This window comes from Bubalus kerabau, chromosome 6 (genome assembly GCF_029407905.1).
Source record: "Bubalus kerabau isolate K-KA32 ecotype Philippines breed swamp buffalo chromosome 6, PCC_UOA_SB_1v2, whole genome shotgun sequence".
NCBI lineage: Eukaryota > Metazoa > Chordata > Mammalia > Artiodactyla > Bovidae > Bubalus > Bubalus kerabau.
In genome coordinates this window covers 78,381,560-78,405,999 of record NC_073629.1, presented here as the reverse complement: position 1 = coordinate 78,405,999, position 24,440 = coordinate 78,381,560, and the positions used below count along the sequence as shown (strand labels likewise).

Here is a 24,440-nt window from a genome sequence, read left to right as displayed (position 1 = left end):
GCCTAAATGACATGGGGGTTAGAGGTGGCTAAGATTTTTAGTTTATTGGTTTTAAACATCATTTTTTAAAAAGTCTCTTAACACAGAGTAAATTAAAGGAGCATTTTAAGCCCTCTGAATTGTTTTGGTTGTGGTATTTTCTGAATGTATTTAACATGAATGAATTTGTGTTCTTTTACAAGGAAACATACAGAGGTGTATTCCAGAATTGACTGTTCATGGCACATACAGTTAGCGGGTGCTCACTGGCACTTATTTTTATCATCATGTTGCTGTTAGTTAAGGCAAAAATAGGTAAGATATTTCTGTAATCTAATCTGCAGAGGAATTTTTGGTTTAAATTCTCAGTTACAGATGAAATATGCATTTGCAGTAAATGTTCTGATAGTTGGTCTTTTTAAAGCAATCGGTCAAGTTTAAGTGGATAAGTTTGGTTCTAAGTATGTTACTAATATGTATTTTATTTCATTATATTAATGATTGAAACTCCAGTGATATCTTTTCTCTTAAGAAAGTGACTAGGTAACCAGGCTAGGAATCATGAATGGATGTTTTAAAAATCATGAATGAATTTTAACAAAGGGTATTCATGGATGGATTCAGCTCTGCTAAAAAAAGAAAATAATGGCTGTCATTTTCTTTGCTTTTTTTATTGGCATCTTATTTTTTACTTTCTAACCCATTAGGATCAAAGAAACAAAAAACAAACATAAAAGTAAGAGAGAGAAAGAGATTTATTTCTGAAAATAAAAATGGAAACTTTTAACTTAAATATTTAATATTTCCTTTATTTGACTTAAGTAACTTTTTACCAATTTGTTTATGGTAGTTGATCCAAGCAATTTTACAATTAACAAAAAAAGACTTTCAGTGGAGGCTTTATATCATATCTAAAAATTCAGGGTGGATCTATAAGGGTTTTTTTTTTCATCAGCAGTTACTGAATACTACCAAAACTGCTAATTCGCAATTAGCTGTTGTATTTACATATACAGAACCACCTGAAGAGTAAGAATGATCTCTCTTTAAGAGTTTATTGTGGGATCTGGCATAAGGAAAATAATATGAACTCTTTTTAAAAGAAAAATACTTTTGTGTACTTTAGTATTAGCTGTATTGGGAGTGGTTCATCCTACCTAGGGTCTTACATCTTGGAGGAATACCATGGTAAGACCTAATTTCCATCCCAGATTCCAACTACAAACATACCAGAGCCCCTAAATATTTTCTGTTTATTATAAAATAATGCTATGGATTACACATACTTTATACCCCTAATATAGCAAGAGCAGGGATTATTCCCCAAATGTGCCCTTTAACATTTGTAGTAGCCTTTTAAGCATTTGTGATAGCTTTTTAATCATTTTGGTATGAGTATTGACGTAAGTGTTATAAATCATAAAAGGGCAGGGAAACAAATGTGATTTATTCTGGGAAGTACTTTTTTGTAGTTTGGTGAATAATTTGCATATAAGACAGATTGGTTTTTCCTAGAAGTGTGTTCCTGAATGTCCTTCCAACCCTATTTTCTCACCACTTTCCTATTTATAGTTCTGGTTATAGTATTACTGTTTTAGAAAGGATGTATACTTTAATTCAGATACAGTTAGACTTTAATATAGTTGCCTTCTGCCCTCACTGTGCTTCCTCAATAGAGCCAGAGCAACGTAGCTTATGTGTATTTTCATGATTTGATAGGGTTTGTTTTATCCAGCTTTGGGAAATTTACACAGCCCTCCAACTGATATAGGTTTCTTATGTGCCGACTCATCTTTTGCATTTGTATCTTGCTGCAGATGTGTGCAAGAGAGGGGATGTGACTGTGCAGCCTTCCCATGTCATTTCATTAGGATCAGCTGTCAACATTTCCTGCTCTTTGAAGCCCAAACAAGGCTGCTTGCCATCCTCCAGTTTTAACAAGTTAATCCTCTACAAGTTCGACAGAAGAATTTATGTTCAGCATGGTCACTCCCTCAGTTCTCAAGTCAAAGGTCTTCCCCTGGGCACAGCCCTGTTTGTCTGCAAGCTGGCCTGCAGCAGCAGTGACGAGATTCGAATATGTGGGGCAGAGATCTCCGTCGGTGGTGAGTAGTCCATCCTGAGTTCCTAAAGACTGGTGATCTTCTGGTATTTGGCATGTATTAAGCAGAAATCCAAATAGAGGACAGTGTTCTTTCTTCTCCCACTTCAAGGATATATTTAATCTTCCTAGTAACATGAGCACCTCAATGTGTTAAGTCCAGAAATCAACAGAACTGGGATCTCGTTTAGTAAATCTCTCCTTTCCTCTCCTCTCTTCTCCTCACCTTTCCTCTTCTCCCCTCTCCTTTCTATCCTTCTCCTCCCCCCCACCCCCTGCTTCTCTCCTCTTTTTGGCCATTAAGACCATTTACCTGTTGCCCTTGGACTCCAAAATCAGGAAAAAGGCTTTCTGCATCTGAATCTACATGCCTTCTTGACTTACAAGAGTTTTTCCAAAGCCACAGCCTCCTAAAAAGAAGAGATGTCTCTCGACTTGTGCAGTTCAGGCTGATACCCAAGGCTGAACACTTCTCCCCTCTCTGACTTAATGTAAAAAAAAAAATAGTTCTTCCATCCACTTCACTCCTGACCACTGATTATCATACTGAGCAGACATTAAGAGAGAACGATCATCATACTTAGTATCTTTCCCTGGGTTTTCTAGAAAACTGCCTGAGACAAAACTGATGTGCTAAGGCTTCAGAATGGGAGAGGAGTTGTCTGGTTACAGGGAAGCAAGAGTGAGGGAGTGAAACCAGGAAAAAAGTGGAGCAAACATGAGGTGGTTAAGTTACTGACCTAGCCACGGCATCACCAGAAGATACAGCTGGTTGCTTGGTAACTAGGGACATCCCCAGAAAGAACATATGGCAATAGAGTGACAGGTGAAAGAGAGAACTGTCTGGTGCAGGTCAAAGTTCACCCACAGAGCACCAACTCCCCCGCACTGCTAGCTTGCACTATGGGTCTCTCCACGCCGCCGCCAGGGGTAAGAACAAAGATGTCAGAGTTGGCGTCTGCAACCTGAGCCGCAGTGCACAGGGTGAGCCAGCAGCACACCTTCCTGCAGCTTGCAGTCTGCAGCCTTGAAGGCCCAGCCCTGCAAGCCAGTGAGCAAGCAAAGGCCCTGAGCCATCCCAGGGCACGCTGTGCCTCTGTGGTTCCCGGGAAGCTCCAAACTGGCAGGTGAGAGGTGTGTGGAAAGTCGGAGGAACTGCTGCTGCAGGCTGGCTGACTAAGATGCACGGACAGGGTCCCTGTCATAACGAGAGTGGTACAGAGCTCAGTGCGACTTATCAGGAAAGATAGGAGCCTCTTCTCTGTGACCTGTAACAGCAGCTCCCAACCTTTTTGACGCCAGGGGCCAGTTTCACAGAGGACAGTTTTTCCACGACCATGGTAGGGGGCTGGTTTCAGGATGATTCAAAAACATTGCATTTACTACGCACTTTATTTCTATCATTATTACATCAGCTCTACCTCCGAGCATCAGGCATTAGATCCTGGAGACTGAGGATCCCTGATCTATAAGGACATGGTTGGTGCCAGGCAGTAATTCCTAGAGGGCCACCACAAGAATTGAGCAGAACACCAAGCATATCTAAGCAAATCATTCGGGGTGTGGAGGCATAAACTAGGTCTCATACCCCTCTTCCAGCACAGGGACTCCTGTTCACAGCTCTGATGGGTTATGTACACTCAGTTCTGACAGCCTGTGATGTAGTAAAAGGAGCATGGGCTTTGAATCCCAACCCAGCCACTAGCAGTGGACTCAGACAGTTTCAGTTCTCTCAGCCTCAGTTTCTCCATCTGTGTGATGAAGATACTAACCCTACCTCCTTAGATGGTTGTGGTGATTAGATGATACCTTGGATGCAAAGTGCTTAATCTAGTACCAGGTACATGCTGCTGCTGCTAAGTCGCTTCAGTCGTGTCCAACTCTGTGCAACCCCATACACGGTAGCCCACGAGGCTCCCCCATCCCTGGGATTCTCCAGGCAAGAACACTGGAGTGGGTTGCCATTTCCTTCTCCAACGTGTGAAAGTGAAGTTGCTCAGTCGTGTCCGACTTTTAGCGACCCCATGGACTTCAGCCTACCAGGCTCCTCTGTCCATGGGATTTTCCAGGCAAGAGTACTGGAGTGGGGTGCCACTGCCTTCTCCAACCAGGTACATAGTGATAGTGATAGTGAAGTTGCTCAGTCGTGTCCGACTCTTTGCGACCCCATGGACAGTAGCCAACCAGGCTCCTTCGTCCATGGGATTTTCCAGGCAAGAATACTGGAGTGGGTTGCCGTTTCCTTCTCCAGGGGATCTTCCCAACCCAGGGATCGAACCCGGGTCTCCCACATTGTAGGCAGACGCTTTACCGTCTGAGCCGCCAGGGAAGCCAACCAGGTACATAGGAGGCACTTAAGTGATGAGCACTAGGTTTGCAGTTCCTTTGGTCTTCCTCTTTTCTTCATGTATGCAGTATGCTGAATGGCTGAGCATGTTTTGCTTGAGAAGAAATGAAGTATTGGTTATAGGCAAAATGAAATTTTTTCTTAAAAACACCATTCGTCCTCACCTCCCTTATCTTCCAAACGCCTGAATATTTTATCCAGGTAATTCACCATCTTATAGACCAACATACTATATTAGTATCAGATATTCTCAGCTCCGTGGTGTCAGGTCCAACTGTTCACAGTGCTGCAGGTGGGTTTTTTAGGGAGCTAACAATGGCCTTGGAAGTCAGTATCTTTGCAGATGTCCTTAAGCCATTCCATGCCATTTCCTATCCTTGCTCAGATGCATGAAAGTGCCACAGCCCCACTCATCCAGAGGTTGTGCATGCACCTGTGGCAACTGAGAGCATCAGGAGATCTGTGGAGATGGTAAGGCACATCTGCCCCGGTGTAGCTCAGTTGGGCAGCGATGCTGGAATGTTGCTTGTGCAGCGTGCTCAGGTGATAACCACACTATTAAATGGCTGCTCTTTGAACAAGTTTAGCACCTTTGAGGTAAAGAACTGACTGGAAGCAACACCTTTTTCTGAGTATGACTAGTCATCCCAAGAAAAGACACAATGAATGTTGGTTTCACCTGGTGCAGTGAGTTTAATTCTATCTGGTGATGGACTGAGCAGCCCATTTCCTCTTTTGTGATAAGTGGTAGTCCAGAGTAACATTGCATACCCCAAGTAGACCTGTCATAAAAGTGACTGGTTCTTCAGGATTGGGAATGGGTAGATGGCCTTGAAGCCTCTTCTTTCTGGCCCCCTTCTGGGCTTGTGCTGCTTTGCCGCTCAGAGCTCATCCAGATTGTTCAGTAACTAAACAACCAGGGCTCTACTTAACCTCAGAGGATTGGGCCACAACTTATTTGGACAACCTAGGAAATAAATGAAAGACAGTAGATGATACTTAGTTGTTTTCAATATATGCTTAGCTGTTGATATTTCTGAACGCTATTTTTAAGACTTTATTTCATATAGTAAGTAGGGCTTTAAAAAATAAGAAGAAGAATACACATAACAATGCAAATAATATTTACATAATACAAATAATAATTACATGGTAAACAATTTTCACTTCAGAGGCTTTGATTTCTGACGTTTTCTTAGCTTCAGCTATTATACATTTATATTGAAGAGAATTAGGTCTGGTTTATCCTGGGACAGACAGTCTCTGCTCAAACCATGTCCCAGCCTGAAGTAGACACCTTAATTTCATGGTCCAGGGAACTCACAATAAGTTGATTTGATTTTGAGTAAAAGCTATGGTGTTTAAAATGAGAGGCTCTGCAAACTTTTAGGAGTAAAGGTGAAAGTGAGACTAACTTTTTCATTATGCAAAAGTGTCAGGTATATTATCTCTATCTCATTTGGTCATCAAAAGACCCTATGAAGCACTGAGAATTGATGGTGGTTTGTACACATGTATTTACTTTCATTCCCCCTGAAATAAAGCCAAGATGCAGTAAAGAAAGTTTTCTAGAGGCATAAACCCTAAAGGACAAAAAGAATGAGAGGGGAGACACAGCAACACAGTTTTGGAAGCTGGAAAGCAGGTGGACCAGCAATCACCGACTTGGCCTATAACTGGCAGTGAGAAATGTCAAGATGTGACCTGATTTAATGCAGAAGCTCCCACCCTAGACAGACAGAAATTGATGATACCATGTACTGCTGTGAGTAAGAGTAGCAGTGGGGATTAAAGTTCTGTCTTTGACTATGAAGTGGCTTCATTTAAAAATACACACCTTATGATAGAAAGGGCCATGCCTACCTTGTACACTTTTGCATTTCCACACCTAATGCTGCCTGGTCCATGGAAGGTTTTCAGTGTCTATGTACATAAAGAATTAATTTATAAATATTCATTAAGTGCTTCAGGTGATGCTGCAGAAATTAGATTTAGGTGGTACATCCCAGGAAGACATGACTAGGGCCAATGGATAGATGTGCCTTGGCAATAAATTTCAAGTCAATGGAGAAAGAAAGACCCTAATTTTTATAAGTTTCTAGTATTTGAACGAGCTTCATTCTAAAAATGTAAACTCATCATCACCCAGGGTATTGGAACTAGCACTGAATGTTCACTTGTCAGGGAAAATAGTAGAATATGATGGTGAAAGGCTTGAACTCAAGTCAGCCACTCCTGGGATGGAGCCCTGATTCCACCACTTCATAGTTTCGTAATGTTGGGCAAGATACTTCATCTTTCAGTGTCCTCTTTGATAAAATGAAGATAATAATAGTATGTACTTGATGTAGGTGCTATAATGTCCAATTGAGAAAACCACTCATAAAATACTTAGTATAGACTTGGCATATAGTAAGAGTAAGTGTTTGATCCATATCCATTATTATTACAATTGTTATTAGAACAAATTCATGCCTAGGAGGCACAGTTGAATTTGATGGGATTTGAAATAGCTCCCAGCTCATCTGGGCATGGGAGACATAGGGCAAGTATTGTTATCTTGTTGGCAAATAACAATAATGTAATTGAAATATCACATGTGTGCTGATTAAAATAGGTAGTTCTATTCTTTTTTAAAAAGTTGTTCCAGAACAGCCTCGAAACTTATCTTGCATACAGAAGGGAGAACGTGGAACTGTGACCTGCACCTGGCACAGAGGGCAAGACACCCACCTGTACACTGCATACACTTTACAGTGAGTAAGACTGTATTTGCAGCCTTTTGGTTGGTCTTCTCTTATATGACATCTAGAAGTATCTAACAGTGATAGTTTTACCGAAAGGAGAAGCAGTAAACACCTCCAGATACTTATATACTTAAAAAAAATATTCGAGTGTTCATCAGGTAAAACTGGTTCATTCATCTAAAGTGTGAGAACTTATGTCTTAGGCCTGAGGACTGACTCAGATCTCTTCAGGGCATCCAAGGCCCACATTATGGATGTTATTCCCTGCTGAATAGGGTTAAACTGGCTTCTCTCTAGGGTTAAACTTCTCTCTTTTGCAGTTGAGGAATCTTGGGTAATGGTTTATAAATAGACTCTTTTTTGTGGTAGCTTTCCATTAGCCCTGGAGGATTTTCTTTTTAAAGCACCTTTTAAAAGACACTTGCTCCTTGGAAGAAAAGCTATGACCAACCTATACAGTGTATGAAAAAGCAGAGACATCACTTTGCCAACAAAGGTCCACATTGTCAAAGCTATGGTTTTTCCAGTAGTCATGTACAGATGTGAGAGTTGGACCATAAAGAAGGTGGAGCACTAAAGACTTGATGCTTTTGAATTGCGGTGCTGGAGAAGACTCTTGAGAGTCCCTTGGACAGCAAGGAGATCAAGCCAGTCAATCCTAAAGGAAATCAGTCCTGAATATTCATTGGAAGGACTGATGCTGAAACTGAAACTCCAATACTTTGGCCACCCGATGCGAAGAGCCAACTCTCTAGAAAATACCCTGATGTTGGGAAAGATTGAGACAGAAGGAGAAGGGGGCAACAGAGGATCATATGGTTGGATGGTATCACTGACTCAATTGACATGAGTTTGAGCAGACTCTGGGAGATAGTAAAGGACAGGAAAGCCTGGCATGCTTCAGTCCATGGGGTCACAAAGAGTTGGACATGACTTAGTGACTGAACAACAGCAAAAATCTGACCTGAGAGTTTACAAAAAGAGAGAGTCTGGGAAATTCTTTCCCTTGGAATTAATTCTGTAATCCCATCCAGAGATCTAGCTGTGGGGCTGTGACTAAGTGAGAAGGAGATAGGGGAAAGGAAGTGGGGCCTAGGGTTCTGACCTGTACTTGGATCTGGCACTTCTGTGAAGTAAATGCCAAGGTGGCCATAGATCCTCTGGATGATTTACTCTGTCCTAAGGAGTGAAGAGGTCGGCCACGATTTAGGGAGTCAAGGCTTTCCTGATGGTTCAGTGGATACAGAATCTGCCTACCAGTGCCGGAGACACAGGTTCGATCCCTGGTCCAGGAAGATCCCACATGTCTCAGAGCAACTAAGCCCATGTGGCACAACTATTGAGTTTGTGCTCTTGAGCCCACGAGCCGCAACTACTGAGGCCACATGCCACAGCTATGGAAGCCGCACACCCTAGAGCCTGTGCTCTGCAACAAGAGAAGCCACTGCAATGAGAAGCCTGCATACTGCAACAAAGAGTAGCCCTTGCTCACTGTAACTAGAGAAAGTCTGCATGCAGCCACAAGGACCCAGCACAAACTAAAATAAATAAAATTATTAAAAAAAAAAGAATTCACCTGCAATGCAGGAGAGGCAGGTTTGATACCTTGGTCAGGAAGATCCCCTGGAAGAGGAAATGGCAACCCATTCTAGTATTCTTGCTGGGAAAATCTCATGGACAGAGGAGCCTGGCAGGCTGCAGTCCGTGGAGTCACGAAAAGTTGGAGATAACTGAAGCGACTGGGCACGCATGCATGCAGTGTAGAGATCATTACTCATCCGTATGAATGTCAAGCACTTCAGTCCTATCAAAAAAAAAAAGGGGGGGGTGAACTGTGGTCCTATGACTGCAGAATACAATATTCCCATAGTATAACCCCTAATAAAACATGTCAAGAATTTTAGATACTTGAACATTTTGTTCCTTTGTGCTAGAAAGAGGCAATAGTACATAAATTGTCTTGCTAAACACAAGCATCTTTCATTTACAGGTTAAATGGACCAAAAAATTTAACTTGGCAAAAGCAATGTAATGATCACTATTGTGATCATTTGGACCTTGGAATCAACCTAACCCCTGAATCACTTGAATCTAGTTACACAGTCAAGGTTACTGCTATCAATAGTCTTGGGAGTGCTTCTTCATTTCCATTCTCATTCACATTGTTGGACATAGGTATGTATAATTTCACTTTTTTAGGTGTTGATCTTAGCCTGTGAACATTATTTTTAGAATCACTTGTGTGATGGTTTCAAAAGGGAGAGTGGTTCATGGAGAGTGGCCAGTAGGCGTTGACAAAGGATAGATGTGTCTTTGGTGTAAGCAAAAGGATGTAGGTCTCAAGCGAGAGACATGGTTGTACAAAATGGAATATGCGACATTATTCTCTGTGTTGGAGAAATAAGAGCCCACTGGTTTCAGATCCCATGAAGGCATAGGCTGCCAGTGATCCTTTCTGAGTGAGGAGAGGGTCATGTGAGGTTCAAGAAGCTCAGTGTAAGCCCTTCATGGTGGAGGTGTCTTTTCAGGGCCACAGCTACTCCATTGTTCTAAGATAAGGCTGCGTGTGGGCCTGCAGGGCTGAAGCAGCCAGGTGCAAACTATAAATAAAGTGTATCGATGTACCAAATGCATCTTCCTCAGAGAACACTTACCTTCACCCCTCTCATCAGCTTGGGAGCTGGAGTTAGCCAGTCCCAGCACATTTCTGAGCAGATGTAATTGGCCCAGTTGAATCAGAGGCCAATTCCAGGCATTCCCAGGTAACACTGAGCTTCTGACCTGCCTGAAGTTCTGGCCTCACAACACGTGTCTCTTTTCTGTCTTCCCAAGGCATCTCATTGCACACATACACACTGTACAGTGTAGTAAATGATGCACGTTAGCATCTACTCTACATTTTGCTATCACACTTTTGCCCATTTTGCCTTCCTTCTCTTTACATTGACCATTCATCTCTAGTCACCTTCTTTCCCTCTTCTCTTCTATTCCTCTGTTGCTGAGTCTCTTTCCTATGGCTTTTCCTACCAAGATTTTTTCTCCTTCTGATGTAATCGCCCGACTAGCCACACCTCTACCTTCTCAGCCGTTGAAACTCTTGGGTTTGGCACATTGGTTTTCTTTAAATCATTGAATTAAGCGAAATCCAAATTATCAGTGATGTTTATGGTAGTTTATCTGTTTAAAAATGAGGGTAGACTAAAGGGAATTACTTTAAGGATTTAGAAGTCAATCCAATTTTTTCTTACTTCTAAAAGCCGGAGACTCCTCTCTTGTTTGTTTCACCAAGTTGGCGGCTGTGCATTTTAGAAATGAGACTTGTTCAACTCTTTATAGCTCATGTAATTATAAGGCAATTTCCAGCTGTGGAGCCTGAATCACACTTTTTTGTTTGTCCTGGTTACCAGTGAGGCCTCTTCCTCCGTGGGACATCAGAATCAAATTTGTAAATGCTTCCGTGAACAGGTGTACCCTTCTGTGGAGAGATGAGGGACTGGTGCTGCTCAATCGACTCAGATATCGGCCCATTAACAGCAGATCCTGGAATATGGTAATGGTCTCTAGAGTGAAGGGGAAACCAAGGAGAAATTCTGAGTAGCACCGCCCAGATGTCTTTTTTCATACCAGCAAAATACAGAGTTTAAGAATGTTTAGCCCAAAAGTACACATATACATGTGAGACATATCAGTCAATCATGTACACTTCTGTTTATTGAGAAGTATCTTAGGGAATTCCCTGGCAGTCCAGTGGTTAGGACTCCATACACTCATTGCCAAGGGTCCAGGTTTGATTCCTGGTGGGGAAACTAAAATCCCATAAACCATGTGTCAAAAAAAAGAAAAAAATGAAAACAAATATCCTAAAATTTGATCACTGATGCTGAAAGTTTTTAAGCCATAAGCTTCTATAAACCCACACTAATTTTCTATGATTTATTTCTAGTAAATGATTCATTTTTCCTTGTTGTTCTACTCCCTACCCCGTTATTACTTCCATTATTACTTTTTGGTAATTTCTTTTAAATTATTTATATATTTAGTCGGCTGCACCGGGTTTTAGTTTCCGCATGTGGGATCTAGTTCCCTGACCAGGATGGAACTCAGGCCCCCTGCATTGGGAGCACAGTCTTAGCCATTACACCACCAGGGAAGTCTCACATTTTAGTAGTTTTTAACCTATTGGAAAAAGAAATATTAGGGAATGTTCAGAGGCTTATCTAAATTGAATATTCCAAAGATAAAACTTTACACTTTGATGTAATAGTGAACATTAAATTTTTACAATAAAAATGTAGGATTATGATTCTTTCCAGTATTTTGTTAAAATATAGTGCCTATAATAATAACAAAGGATCAGTTCCACATAGAAGAATTCCATGGACTATGCCATGGGGTCACAAAGAGTCGGACACGACTGAGTGAATTTTACCCTATTCAAATATTAGTCACTCAGTTATGTCTGACTCTTTGTGACCCTGTGGAGTGTAGCTCACCAGGCTCCTTGGTCCGTGGAATTCTCCAGGCAGTAATACTGGAGTGGGTTGCTATTCCCTTCTCCAGGGGATCTTTCTGACCAAGGGATCAAACTCAGGTGGATTCTTTACCATCTGAGCCACCAGGGAAGCCCTAGTTCCACATATAGAAAGGTATAATAATTAAATGCTTATATATTGTTGTTGTTGTTCAGTCATTAAGTCGTGTCCGACTCTTTGCGACCCCAAGGACTGCAGCATGCCATTTAATAATTTTCTTATATAATTAAATTTTTCTGTTTGGAGCCAGTTTTATGTCTGTGTTAAAACATTCATTGCATTCTAATTGTGGCCAAATAAAAAATAATATCTAGTTAGAAACAAACTTTTTCAAGGCCTTTTTGAAAATGAGTAGTTTTCAGTCTTTACTTGTTTTATAGCTGGTTTCTGGATCCCCCTTGGAATCTATATAGGTGGGTTGTTAGATCCACAAATTTTTTTGTCTTTGTGTTTCTAATGAGACACTATTGTTTCAGATTAACATCACATGTATTCAGTAACCCAGTCATTATATTTCTTCTCATTGAATGACAGATTTGAAAAGTAAAAAGAGTTATCTAGTTTGGTTTTCTTACCTTTATTTTAATTAATTTAGTATTAACAGGCACTTTAAAAAATCTTGTTGGTTTCAAGGTTAATGTAACAAATGCCAAAGGAAGACATGACTTGCTGGATCTGAAACCCTTTACAGAATATGAATTTCAGATTTCCTCTAAGCTACATCTTTATAAAGGTAGTTGGAGTGATTGGAGTGAATCTTTGCGAACACAAACACCAGAAGAAGGTATGTGTCTAAAAAAGGCGGTGGTGGGGGTGGGGAGGAAGGAGGGATGGATAGACAGGATGAAAGATAAGAGAGAGAGGAAGATGTAATAATTTCCTTAGAATAGACTGTAAAATACTGATACTAAATCAAAACATAGTGCATTGATTAACAAGCTCATTTTCACATCAGCTTAAGTATTGAAGCTGTCCGGGGAGATATGTTTATATTGCTTGGAAATTTTTGACATTAGTTAAGTCCTACTCCTGTTTTTCATATATTATCACATTGGTTACAAGCTTTATGCCTCTGTTTGATTTTATCTCTTACTTCTATTTCACTTACTATCTCACTCTCTCTTATTCCACAAAGCTATGACTAGTAATTAATTTCATTCCTTTATCATTAAAACTTGATGCATCTTGCCTTTTGGGTTCTATGAAAATTAATATGGCCTTTATAAGCCATACTAAAAGCTTGGGAAAAGGTAGTCTCTGGAGACATAACATTTTAAAATAAAGTTTAACAGCCAACAATCCTCTCTTTTCCAAATATTACAGCTCTGCACTTCTTCAAACTTTGATACTCACTGCTCACAGGAGTACCATAGATTGCCCATAGCTATGAAGAGGAGGTCAAATATATTTTTCAATCTGATGAGCTTTTTGTTTTTGGTAATTATTGGGAAGACAGTTTTACTGAAGTAAAATCAAATATTTTATTAAACCAAAAATGTTTATATGAACTTTATGCCTCTTCTAAATCTTTGGAGACATAAGAAATAGCCATTTGAGTATTAGTTTTTGAAAGCACTCAGTTAGTGATACAATATACAACTTCATAATTTGTCTGAGAAGTTAAGTTGTATCACATTAATCTAAAATATAAAAATAGGGAAACTCTGGGCTCATAAATTCTTGTCATTTTTACTCACACTTGATAATGACCTGTTTAGAGATGTATGAAAGACTTTTATTTTTTTTTTTCAAGTGTTTATCTGTTGAATTAAAAACCCATCAAGGCAGAATGGTAACTTTCTCATATCCTATAAAATGAACCACTACCATAACAACGAATGCAGCAACTTGTTGTGTTTATGAACTCGTGGATGGTTATGAATTGAACCAAGGAAGCTGGCTTATTCAGAGTAGTTGCAAGCATTCACAAAGAAAGAAACCCATACTCTGAAATATGCCACGTTGACCAAGCTCTGCTGACTTCCTCTCTATCTGAATCGCCCTTTTCTGTGTTTGATCTTTCTGTGGGTTGTTGTAAGATCTCTTTTCTCTTACTCTAAGCTTCATGGTTTTCACCTCTTACCACTGTTTCTGTCATCAGTTTCTGTATGAAACACTAACTGATGTAAACCTAAAAGGTGTGAAATTTTTTTGACACTTCTTCCTTTTAACCCTTGGGATGTGTATGCAAATGTAACTTGGCATTTAAAAAAAAATACTAGTAAGCTTTTTTTTTTTTTTAATTACTGTCTAAAACTGAGCAATGTTATTATGATAGAGCTCTTTGCAGCCTCGGCTACTCAAAACAGCACAATATGTTATCTCTTAGTGGTTTGGGTGCAGTTATTTATAGCATGTCAGCAGTGAATGAAGGCATTATTCACTCCATATGCCCCTTCCCTTGTCATTAAATTAAACTCTTGTCACAGTCCTCCATGAAGAACACTTTAAAAATGACCACTAAGTAAGGGGTGGAAGGAAACAGATCACATTCCTATGCTTAGGAAGACAGTCCATCAATCAGTATACATCAAATGTGGGCCTGACTGGGAAACGAGCAGTCATATTTTGCTTCTAGTGGGAAAACAGTCTTGAGTTTGGGTTGTGTAGTGTCTTCACATGCCTGAGAAAATGCCCAAGTATTGGGGTACAGTGCTTCCTCATCATTTTGAGCACCCAGGAGGAGACTCCAAAATAAAGGTGAATGAACCATTCCTTAGAGCTATATTAACAATTAAGTCTTTCTGCCTATTCATTCTTCATCATTTTTCAGTGTTATTTGTATGTTTGGCCTTGGTAAACTTGACTGTGGACAGTTAATAAAGGAAGTGTTAAATGCTCATACTGGTGCCGGAGCAGTAAAGGAGTCCTCCTCCTCCATCGTGGTGATGGCATAGGTAATTGGTGAGAGATCGCCAAAGAGAGGAAAAAACATGGCTGCAGCCACCCATCTTCCCATTGAGAAGCTAGACAATTGTTCATTCACTTGTGATTTTAAACAGTTGCTAGGATAGGTTGCTGCTGCTGCTCCTAAGTCGCTTCAGTCGTGTCCGACTCTGTGCGACCCCATAGACGGCAGCCCATGAGGCTCCCCCGTCCCTGGGATTCTCCAGGCAAAAACACTGGAGTGGGGTGCCATTTCCTTCTCCAATGCATGAAAGTGAAAAGTGAAAGTGAAGTCTCTCAGTTGTGTCTGACTCTTAGCGACCCCATGGACTGCAGCCCACCAGGCTTCTCAGTCCATGGGATTTTCCAGGCAAGAGTACTGGAGTGGGGTGCCATTGCCTACTCCATAGGATAGGTTGCTGCTGCTACTGCTAAGTCGCTTCAGTCGTGTCCGACTCTGTGCGGCCCCATAAATGGCAGCCCACCAGGCTCCCCCGTCCCTGGGATTCTCCAGGCAAGAACACTGGAGTGGGTTGCCATTTCCTTCTCCAATGCATGAAAGTGAAAGGTGAAAGTGAAGTCGCTCAGTCTTGTCTGACTCTTAGCGACCCCATGGACTGCAGCCTACCAGGCTCCTCCATCCATGGGATTTTCCAGGCAAGAGTACTGGAGTGGGTTGCCATTGCCTTCTCTGTAGGATAGGTTAGGTGTGAACAATTAAATACTAGAGGTTATTTTACCGTCTGTTAGTAAGCAAGATGGTAAGTCTAGCTTAAAAGTAAGCAAATATTTTCTATAAAGGTCCAAAGCTGAAAATATTTATATAAATATTTATATATTGATTGATTAATTAATTTATTAATTTATTAATATATTTATTAATATTTATTTTATATGAATATTTATAATATTTATTATTTTCAGCTTTGCAGACCTATGATCTTTGTCACAACTATTAAAATTTGCTGTTATCACATGCAAGCAGCCATTGACAGTCTAGAAATACATAGACAAAACTGTATCCAAAATTTTATTTTTGCACACTGAAACTTGAATTTTATAAAATTTTTATGTAACTAAAAAGGATTCTTCTTTTGATTGGTTGTCAACCATCTAAAAATGTGAAAGCTATTATCATTAGTTCACTGGCTATATCGAAACACAGAATAGGGAACCAGTCAGATTTGGTCCATGGGCCATAGTTTGCTGATTCCTAAATTAGCTAAACTTGAAAATATCATGCTTGTATCTTTTTGCCTAAGACTTGAGGAAATGAGAATGAATGGTTCTTTACCTACTAAAGGGGCTTAGCGACAAACATTTTCATTAGAGGGAAAATGTTACGTTTGAGATCCAATGAGTGTCCCTACCCTCTTTTCTTCTTCTTGTGGCCTCTCCTAAGCTCAACACCTACCCTGGAAGAAGTAAATGCCTAAGCTTAATTATTTGACAAGATGGTAATCACTCCAATGGGAAGAAATGCTTTTCATGAAACCCTCCAAAAGAAGCCAGTGGGGAGTAAAAAACACTTCTCTGGATGGCCTGTAAGGAATGTATATATGTCAGGAACTATGCCAGGTACTCAGATGCAATGATAACCAGTCAGATCCTCAGATTCAGGGACTTACAGTCTATCTTGGAACATCAGGGAAAATTCCTGGAAGAGATAGCACCAAGAATAAGCTGCAGAGCCCAAAGGAAATCTTATGACCTTCTACCATCTGGAGCATGCGGTCTCCAAGGTACTGCAGTAGAAGGGAAGAGCTATTATTACCTCCTAGAAGTACTTGCTTCTCTTGAGTTCTGTGAAATCTCTTCTACCCTGTTGATTTTTCTTCTACCCTGTTGGCCAATTCTTCCTAGTCTTTTATGCTGGCCATCTTTCTCTTCTTAATCTCAATATACAGGGCTTTGTATTGGGTCTCTTTCTTTTCCCAGCTGACCTCATTCAATCTCATGGCTCTAAAACTAGATAGGTAGGTAAAGAGAAAGAAAGAATATAGTTTCTGTTCTGGAGTCTCTCCAGAACTTCAGATCTGTACTCCAGTCACCTATTCTACATCTTCACTTAGATATCAACAGATACACTAAACCTCACATAGCCTAAAAAGATTGTTTTTCTCCAATGCAAAATGCTTTCAGAATGCCTCTGTTTCAGTCTTTCCTTTCGTGGTTAATGACTCTACCATCTTCCTAGTTATTCAAGTCAAAAAATGGAGAAATTATCCTTAAATTCTCCTTTTCTCCCATTCCCTCATACCAGCATTGAGTCTCCTAAACATATTCAAAATCTATTCATTGCTTCCACTGCTACTCTGACTATCCTAGTTTAAGCTACTTTCTCATTAGAAAACATAACAACAAAATGAACACTTACAAACTCATCATTCAAGTTAAATGCTGTAAAATTACTGATGTATTCTTACCCTGTCACACTTCCCCACAGGTAGCCACTATCCTGGATTGTGTGTTTATGTCATCATCACACTTTTCTCATAGTTTTCAGAAATGTATATACTTCTAAATAGTGATTAGTGTCGCTTGTTTCAAGCTTGATCAAAATTATATGCAGTATATAATCTTTTGCAACTCACTTTTTTTCCCCATCAGCACTCTAACATGATGCCTCCATTGATTTTAGGATAGAGGAAACATCCCTGCTTCTGTTAAGAAATAGGCTCTTCACTTGTGATCTGGATGTTGAAAGATTATCTTTCTTAAAAAGAAAAAAAATAGATGGCGGAGTATTCAGCTATGTCAGATGTTCCTAATAAATCCAGTGAAGTGAGAATAGAGAAGTAATCATCAGATTTGACAAAGCAGCATCAATTTCTGACCAGGAACAGCATAAGTAGAGTTGTGGGGGCATTGAATGAGAGTGAATGTGAGGTGAGGAAATAAAGACAGAGACAATTCACAACTCTTCAAGAAGTTCTGTGAAGGGGAGCAGAGATGTTGGGCAGTAGCTGGAGTAGGGTGTAGCATTAAGAAATTCCTTAATTTTTTTTAGGATCAGAGATAATACAGTATATTTACAAGGTGATTTTAGGACCCAGCAGAGAAAGAGAGATTAATAATACAGGAAATAGGATAATAGTGGGAGAGATATACTTGATGAAGCAAGAGGATGGGACCTAAAACTCAAGGGCTTGGCCTGTGATGGAAGTAGGGAATGCTTCATTCACAGTAAAGTCAGTAGAAGTGATGTATTAGGAAATTGATGGAGAAGTTTGAAAGTTTTCATGGTGGAAATATTAGGGAATCCCTGTCTGATCACTTCCTTTTGCTCAGTGAAGTGTGAGGCAAAGACATGAGGTGAGAGAATCAGATCATTTGAAGTGAGCAGGTAGAGGGACTTACAGCATCAGCCATTGGGAAGAAGCAACCCCTGTGGATGATAAGCCACCAAAAATAGTGACAGAAAGGAGTGAAAAGAGAGAGTGAACAAAGTGTTGAAAGTTATCAAAGAGGAGGAAGGGTGGGGGAGTGTGTAGGGCTTCCCATGGAGACATAGCAGGTGGTAACGTATGAAGGCAAGAGTCTACCACTGAGAAACTTGTTTAATCATGTAGGTGTTTGTGAATCTGTGAATCTATTTGAGTTATTTGAAACTAGATTTTAGAGAAGTGTATCACAGTCCAAAGAGTGGACATTGAGGAACCAAGGTGGTGGATGACTTACTTAGCTCTGTCTTTCCCTGCTTGGAGCATGGCTTGGACCAAAATATTCTCATGGGTTCAATTTAGTCCACTACCTGAAATCTCTCAAGGTACTCCTTTTTCATATTCACTTTGTGTTAAATTCTCTATTTTTACTGTTCTTAGAGATCTTTCTACTCTACCCCACTGCATGCTAAAACCTCGGTGGAGGGATTGCTGTCTACTTGCAATTCAGTTTCTCTCATCCACACCCTTGCACTTGCCTTGGCTTCCGAGATGAATGCTAATCTCAGAAGCAGCACATGGCTTAGCTCTGATTTACTTACCACACGTCCTTTTTCTTTGAATCCTCAAATCTTGGGATTCCCTTGTAACGCAGTCAGTAAAGAATCTGCCTGCAATGCAGGAGACCAGGGTTTGATTCCTGGGTGAGAAAGATCCCCTGGAGAAGGAAATGGCAGCCCATTCCAGTATTCTTGCCTGGAGAATCCCATGGACAGAGGAGCCTGGCGGGCTACAGTCCATGTGGTCACAAGAGTCAGACGTGACTTAACGACTAAACTGCCACCACCAGAGTTGAAAGAACCCTTTGAGGGCAGTTAGGCTGATCTTCTGCTTAATTTAGGATGTCCTCCTTTTTTATATTGGTGATTCCTTCCTCTTTAACCCAGGTTTTTTTATATTGGTGATTCCTTCCTCTTTAACTCAGGTTTTTTCCTTCACATTGATAGTACATTCGTCTCAGGAGAAATGACTTCCATTGCTCAATATTCATATTTTTTATCATTTGTACTCATCCTTTTTGTGTGTGTCACTTGGGACATATGGCCTTTGTCTTTCCTTTTCTCACCTGCCTATGATACTTTTATCTGACTTTTTGATGACACTGAGGTTAGGACTCCCAAGTGATTTTGACAGTTGAATGTCAAAGATTCTCTATAATATTAGCCCTTATATTGCTTTACACAGCAGTAGTTTGACTTTTCTAGTCATAAAGTTTTACACTTTGAAACCCATACAGATTTGGCTAATGATTTCTCTCCCATAGAGGCTTACACTACAGGTGGGCACCATTAAAATTTCAGCTTCACTTGCAATTTATCTTTTGAAGAAACTATGACTCTTGAATTTGATTCTTAGCTCTGTAATAATCTGGTAGGTTGTAGAGGCAATGAGTGGCAATGAGAGGCGAGTGTTCCCTTGAAATTTCTCACCTATATGTAATTAACTGAAGACATGTAGCACCATGGAACGTGTCATCTGGCCTAGACACTGAGCACACCGTAGTTTCCAAATTCTGATTATGTGGTCAATGTCTGGATCATCTAGTCTGTGGCGTGTTCAGATCTTTGCTCAACACGGTGAACGCTAACAGACGAGCAGGGTCTTTGGAGACAGCAAAACTTGGGCCCAGCTCTCAGCTTTGCCATCACCATCTCTGCAGTTTTTGTAAATCATTTGATCTTTGTCAGCCTCCTTGTCCTCAGCTGCAAAACAGGTCTACTCATATGCTTCCTCTGCATTGTGTGAGGATTAAGTGAGAGCATGGATATATAGTATCCAAAGATTATTTGGCACATGCTAGTTGGACACGACTGAGCGACTTCACTTTCACTTTTCACTTGTATGCACTGGAGAAGGAAATGGCAACCCACTCCAGTGTTCTTGCCTGGAGAATCCCAGGGATGGGGGAGCCTGGTGGGCTGCCATCTATGGGGTCTTACAGAGTTGGACAGGACTGAAGTGACTTAGCAGCAGCAGCAGCAGCAGGTGGTCAATAAATGCCAGGCCCCCTTCCTTTCTGTTGCCTGTGCTTTTTTCCTTTTTACATATGGACTAGCAGGAAAAAAAGTTCTGAGCTCGATTCCTGGGTCCCTGTAATCCTGAAGGATGGAGAGCACTTTCAGAATGTCTTCTGTACACATTTCTTACTGTTAGGTCCTCGCTGCAAGGGTGAATACTATCACTGGTCAGAAGAGAAGGGGAAGAAATGAATGTTTAGAAGTTAAAAGAGATGAAGGTGAGAGAGGCAGGAAGAGGAAGTGACAAAGGAAAAGACTAGAACATGAAAGAGGCACACCCAGTGGAGGACCTAAGTTTTACAGAGACGCTGTAAGCCTTAGCAGAGCCAGGCAACTGCATGATGCAGAGCAAAGATCATAGACCAAACAGAGCTGTGTTCAAAGCCTGGCTTCCCCACTAATTAGTTCTGGAACTTTGATCAAGTTCCTTAACTTCTTTGAACTTCAGTTTTCAGGTGAAGAAAACAACAGCAGCTAAATTGACTGAGTGCTTAACATGTGTAAGCACTCTTATGTTCATTTAAGTTCTCACAATAGCCCCATCTGATGTGTAGAATCATGATCCTCATTTGACAGATGAGGAACCTGGCTTAAGGACAAGTTAGCATTGTTCTGGAGAAGGCAATGGCACCCCACTCCAGTACTCTTGCCTGGAAAACCCCATGGATGGAGGAGCCTGGTAGGCTGCAGTCCATGGGGTCGCTAAGAGTCAGACAAGACTGAGCGACTTCACTTTCACCTTTCACTTTCATGCATTGGAGAAGGAAATGGCAACCCACTCCAGTGTTCTTGCCTGGAGAATCCCAGGGACGGGGGAGCCTCGTGGGCTGCCGTCTATGGGGTCACACAGAGTCGGACACAACTGAAGTGACTTAGCAGCAGCAGCATTGTTCAGGATCACAGAGCCTGGATTTGCCCATAGAGGGCCTGGCTCTGGAGCTCACACTTTAACCACTGCACCAAAGCTAGTGTGTCATGCGGCTGAGGAGGACATGAGATGTCACTGAATGGGCCCACATGGGGCCTGCCCGTGGTATGTGCTGGGACATGTGCCCCCTCTCTGTCCTTCTTTCTCTTCTCCCCTTCCTGCCTGCTTGTCTTCTGCCATCCAGGTAGGACTTAGCTTTCTGGGAATTTCTAGCTGGTTAAATGGAACTTGCTGCTCTAGAAGGAACCCCAAGATAGCTTCACCCTAATACACTCTGAGGGTCACTATTACACAGGTTAGGTTGGCACAATTGAAGCCTGTTTTCAGGGATTGCTTCTATTGATTCCACCCCTGGCTGTAAATCAAAACAAAACTGATAGTGGGAGAAATAAAACTATTTCAGTTCAGTTCAGTCGCTCAGTCGTGTCCGACTCTTTGCGACCCCATGAATCTCAGCACTCCAGGCCTCCCTGTCCATCACCAACTCCCAGAGTTCACTCAAACTCATGTCCATCGAGTCGGTGATGCCATCCAGACATCTCATCCTCTGTCATCCCCTTCTCCTCCTGCCCCCAATCCCACCCAGCATCAGGGTCTTTTCCAATGAGTCAACTCTTCACATGAGGTGGCCAAAGTACTGGAGTTTTAGCTTTAGCATCATTCCTTCCAAAGAAATCCCAGGGCTGATCTCCTTTAGAATGGACTGGTTGGATCTTCTTGCAGTCCAAGGGACTCTCAAGAGTCTTCTCCAACACCACAGTTCAAAAGCATCAATTCTGCGATGCTCAGCTTTCTTCACAGTCCAACTCTCACATCCATACATGATCACAGGAAAAACCATAGCCTTGACTAGACGGACCTTTGTTGGCAAAGTAATATCTCTGCTTTTCAATATGCTATCTAGGTTGGTCATAACTTTTCTTCCAAGGAGTAAGTGTCTTTTAATTTCATGGCTGCAACCACCATCTGCAGTGATTTTGGAGCCCAAAAAATAAAATCTGACACTGTTTCCATTGTCTCCCCATCTATTTCCCATGAAGTGATGGGACCAGATGCCTTGATCCTAGTTTTCTGAATGTTGAGCTTTAAGCCAACTTTTTCACTCTCCTCCTTCACTTTAATCAAGAGGCTTTTTAGTTCCTCTTCACTTTCTGCCATAAGGGTGGTATCATCTGCATATCTGAGGTTATTGATATTTCTCCCGGCAATCTTGATTCCAGCTTGTACTTCTTCCAGCCCAGTGTTTCTCATGATGTACTCTGCATATAAGTTAAATAAGCAGGGTGACAATATACAGCCTTGACGTATTCCTTTTCCTATTTGGAACCAGTCTGTTGTTCCATGTCCAGTTCTAACTGTTGCTTCCTGACCTGAATACAGGTTTCTCAAGAGGCAGGTCAGGTGGTCTGGTATTCCCATCTCTTTCAGAATTTCCCACAGTTTATTGTGATCCACAAAGTCAAAGGCTTTGGCATAGTCAATAAAGCAGAAATAGATGTTTTTCTGGAACTCTCTTCCCTTTTCCATGATCCAGCGGATGTTGGCAATTTGATCTCTGGTTCCTCTACCTTTTCTAAAACCAGCTTGAACATCTGGAAGTTCACGGTTCACGTATTGCTGAAGCCTGGCTTGGATGATTTTGAGCATTACTTTACTAGTGTGTGCGATGAGTGCAATTGTGCGGTAATTGTGCGGTAGTTTGAGCATTCTTTGGCATTGCCTTTCTTTGGGATTGGGATGAAAATTGACCTTTTCCAGTCCTGTGGCCACTGCTGAGTTTTCCAAATTTGCTGGCATATTGAGTGCAGCACTTTCACAGCATCATCTTTTTGGGATTTGAAATAGCTCAACTGGAATTCCATCACCTCCACTAGCTTTGTTCATAGTGATGCTTTCTAAGGCCAACTTGACTTCACATTCCAGGATGTCTGGCTCTAGGTGAGTGATCACACCATTGTGATTATCTTGGTCATGAAGATCTTTTTTGTACAGTTCTTCTGTGTATTCTTGCCACCTCTTCTTAATATCTTCTGCTTCTGTTAGGTCCATACCATTTCTGTCCTTTATTGAGCCCATCTTTGCATGAAATGTTCCCTTGGTATCTCTAATTTTCTTGAAGACATCTCTAGTCTTTCCCATTCTGTTGTTTTCCTCTATTTCTTTGCATTGATCGCTGAAGAAGGCTTTCTTATCTTTCCTTGCTATTCTTTGGAACTCTGCATTCAGATGCTTATATCTTTCCTTTTCTCCTTTGCTTTTCGCTTCTCTTCTTTTCACAGCTATTTGTAAGGCCTCCCCAGACAGCCATTTTGCTTTTTTGCATTTCTTTTCCATGGGGATGGTCTTGATCACTGTCTCCTGTTCAATGTCATGAACCTCCATCCATAGTCCATCAGGCACTCTATCTATCAGATCTAGGCCCTTAAATCTATTTCTCACTTCCACTGTATAATCATAAGGGATTTGATTTAGGTCATACCTGAATGGCCTAGTGGTTTTCCCTACTTTCTTCAATTTAAGTCTGAATTTGGCAATAAGGAGTTCATGATCTGAGTCACAGTGAAAACTATTTCACCCACTGATAATACACATACATACACACACTTAGACATAGGAGTTGATTATTCAGTTTCTTTTCAAAAAATATGTTCAGTTGACTTTCTCAAATTAAATCAGGTCATATTTGACCATTGTTTTATGGATTGGTGGTTATTTCTTCTACTAGTTCAGCCTGTGTTTCAGCATCAAGTAGATGAGATTGCCTGGTTTGTTCATTTGCTTATTCATCATTTAACAAAGAGTAACTGGGAGCCTGTTACATTCTAAGCAGTGCACTGGGTATGAGGAATGCTAAGATGAATGAGGGAGAAGGCAATGGCATCCCGCTCCAGTACTGTTGCCTGGAAAATCCCATGGATGGAGGAGCCTGGTAGGCTGCAGTCCATGGGGTCGCTAAGAGTCAGACACGACTGAGCGACTTCACTTTCACTTTCCACTTTCATGCATTGGAGAAAGAAATGGCAACCCACTCCAGTGTTCTTGCCTGGAGAAGCCTGGTAGGCTGCAGTCCATGGGGTCGCACAGAGTCGGACACGACTGAAGCGACTTAGCAGCAGCAGCAAGATGAATGAGACAGACTTCCTTACAAATAGATTATTGTCTAATGGTCATAAAACTAAATAATTATACTCAAACATAAATCCAGGAATGGAGATGAACACAAAGTTCAGCCTTTGTGTTTGTATTTTACAGGATTGAAAAATGTTTTACTCGTGATTTATGTCTGTTTTTCTGTTGAGAATTATTTATGCATTCCAACAAAAAAGAATTAACCATGTATACTTTCTTTGAGTTATTTTACTAATACACGTTTAAGGGTAAGTTAAAAATGTAATGTCCCCTTGTCATTTTTAAAAGTTTGTTTTTAAGGTGGTTATTTAGTCACACAGTCATGTTTGA

At 41.0% G+C, this 24,440-nt stretch overlaps 1 protein-coding gene across 3 annotated transcripts in view; it reads left to right on the top strand.

Annotated features, from left to right (window-relative positions):
• Window positions 1–218: 218 nt before the first annotated feature.
• Window positions 219–24,440, top strand: part of IL12RB2 (interleukin 12 receptor subunit beta 2) — a 76,018-nt gene continuing 51,796 nt past the window's right edge. For all 3 annotated transcript variants that reach the window (XM_055585525.1, XM_055585524.1, XM_055585526.1), the window contains exons 1-6: window positions 219–294; window positions 1,797–2,084; window positions 7,069–7,183; window positions 9,165–9,349; window positions 10,582–10,724; window positions 12,340–12,490. In XM_055585525.1, the coding sequence (XP_055441500.1) occupies window positions 219–294; window positions 1,797–2,084; window positions 7,069–7,183; window positions 9,165–9,349; window positions 10,582–10,724; window positions 12,340–12,490 (958 nt within the window). The remainder of the gene's footprint in view (window positions 295–1,796; window positions 2,085–7,068; window positions 7,184–9,164; window positions 9,350–10,581; window positions 10,725–12,339; window positions 12,491–24,440) is intronic.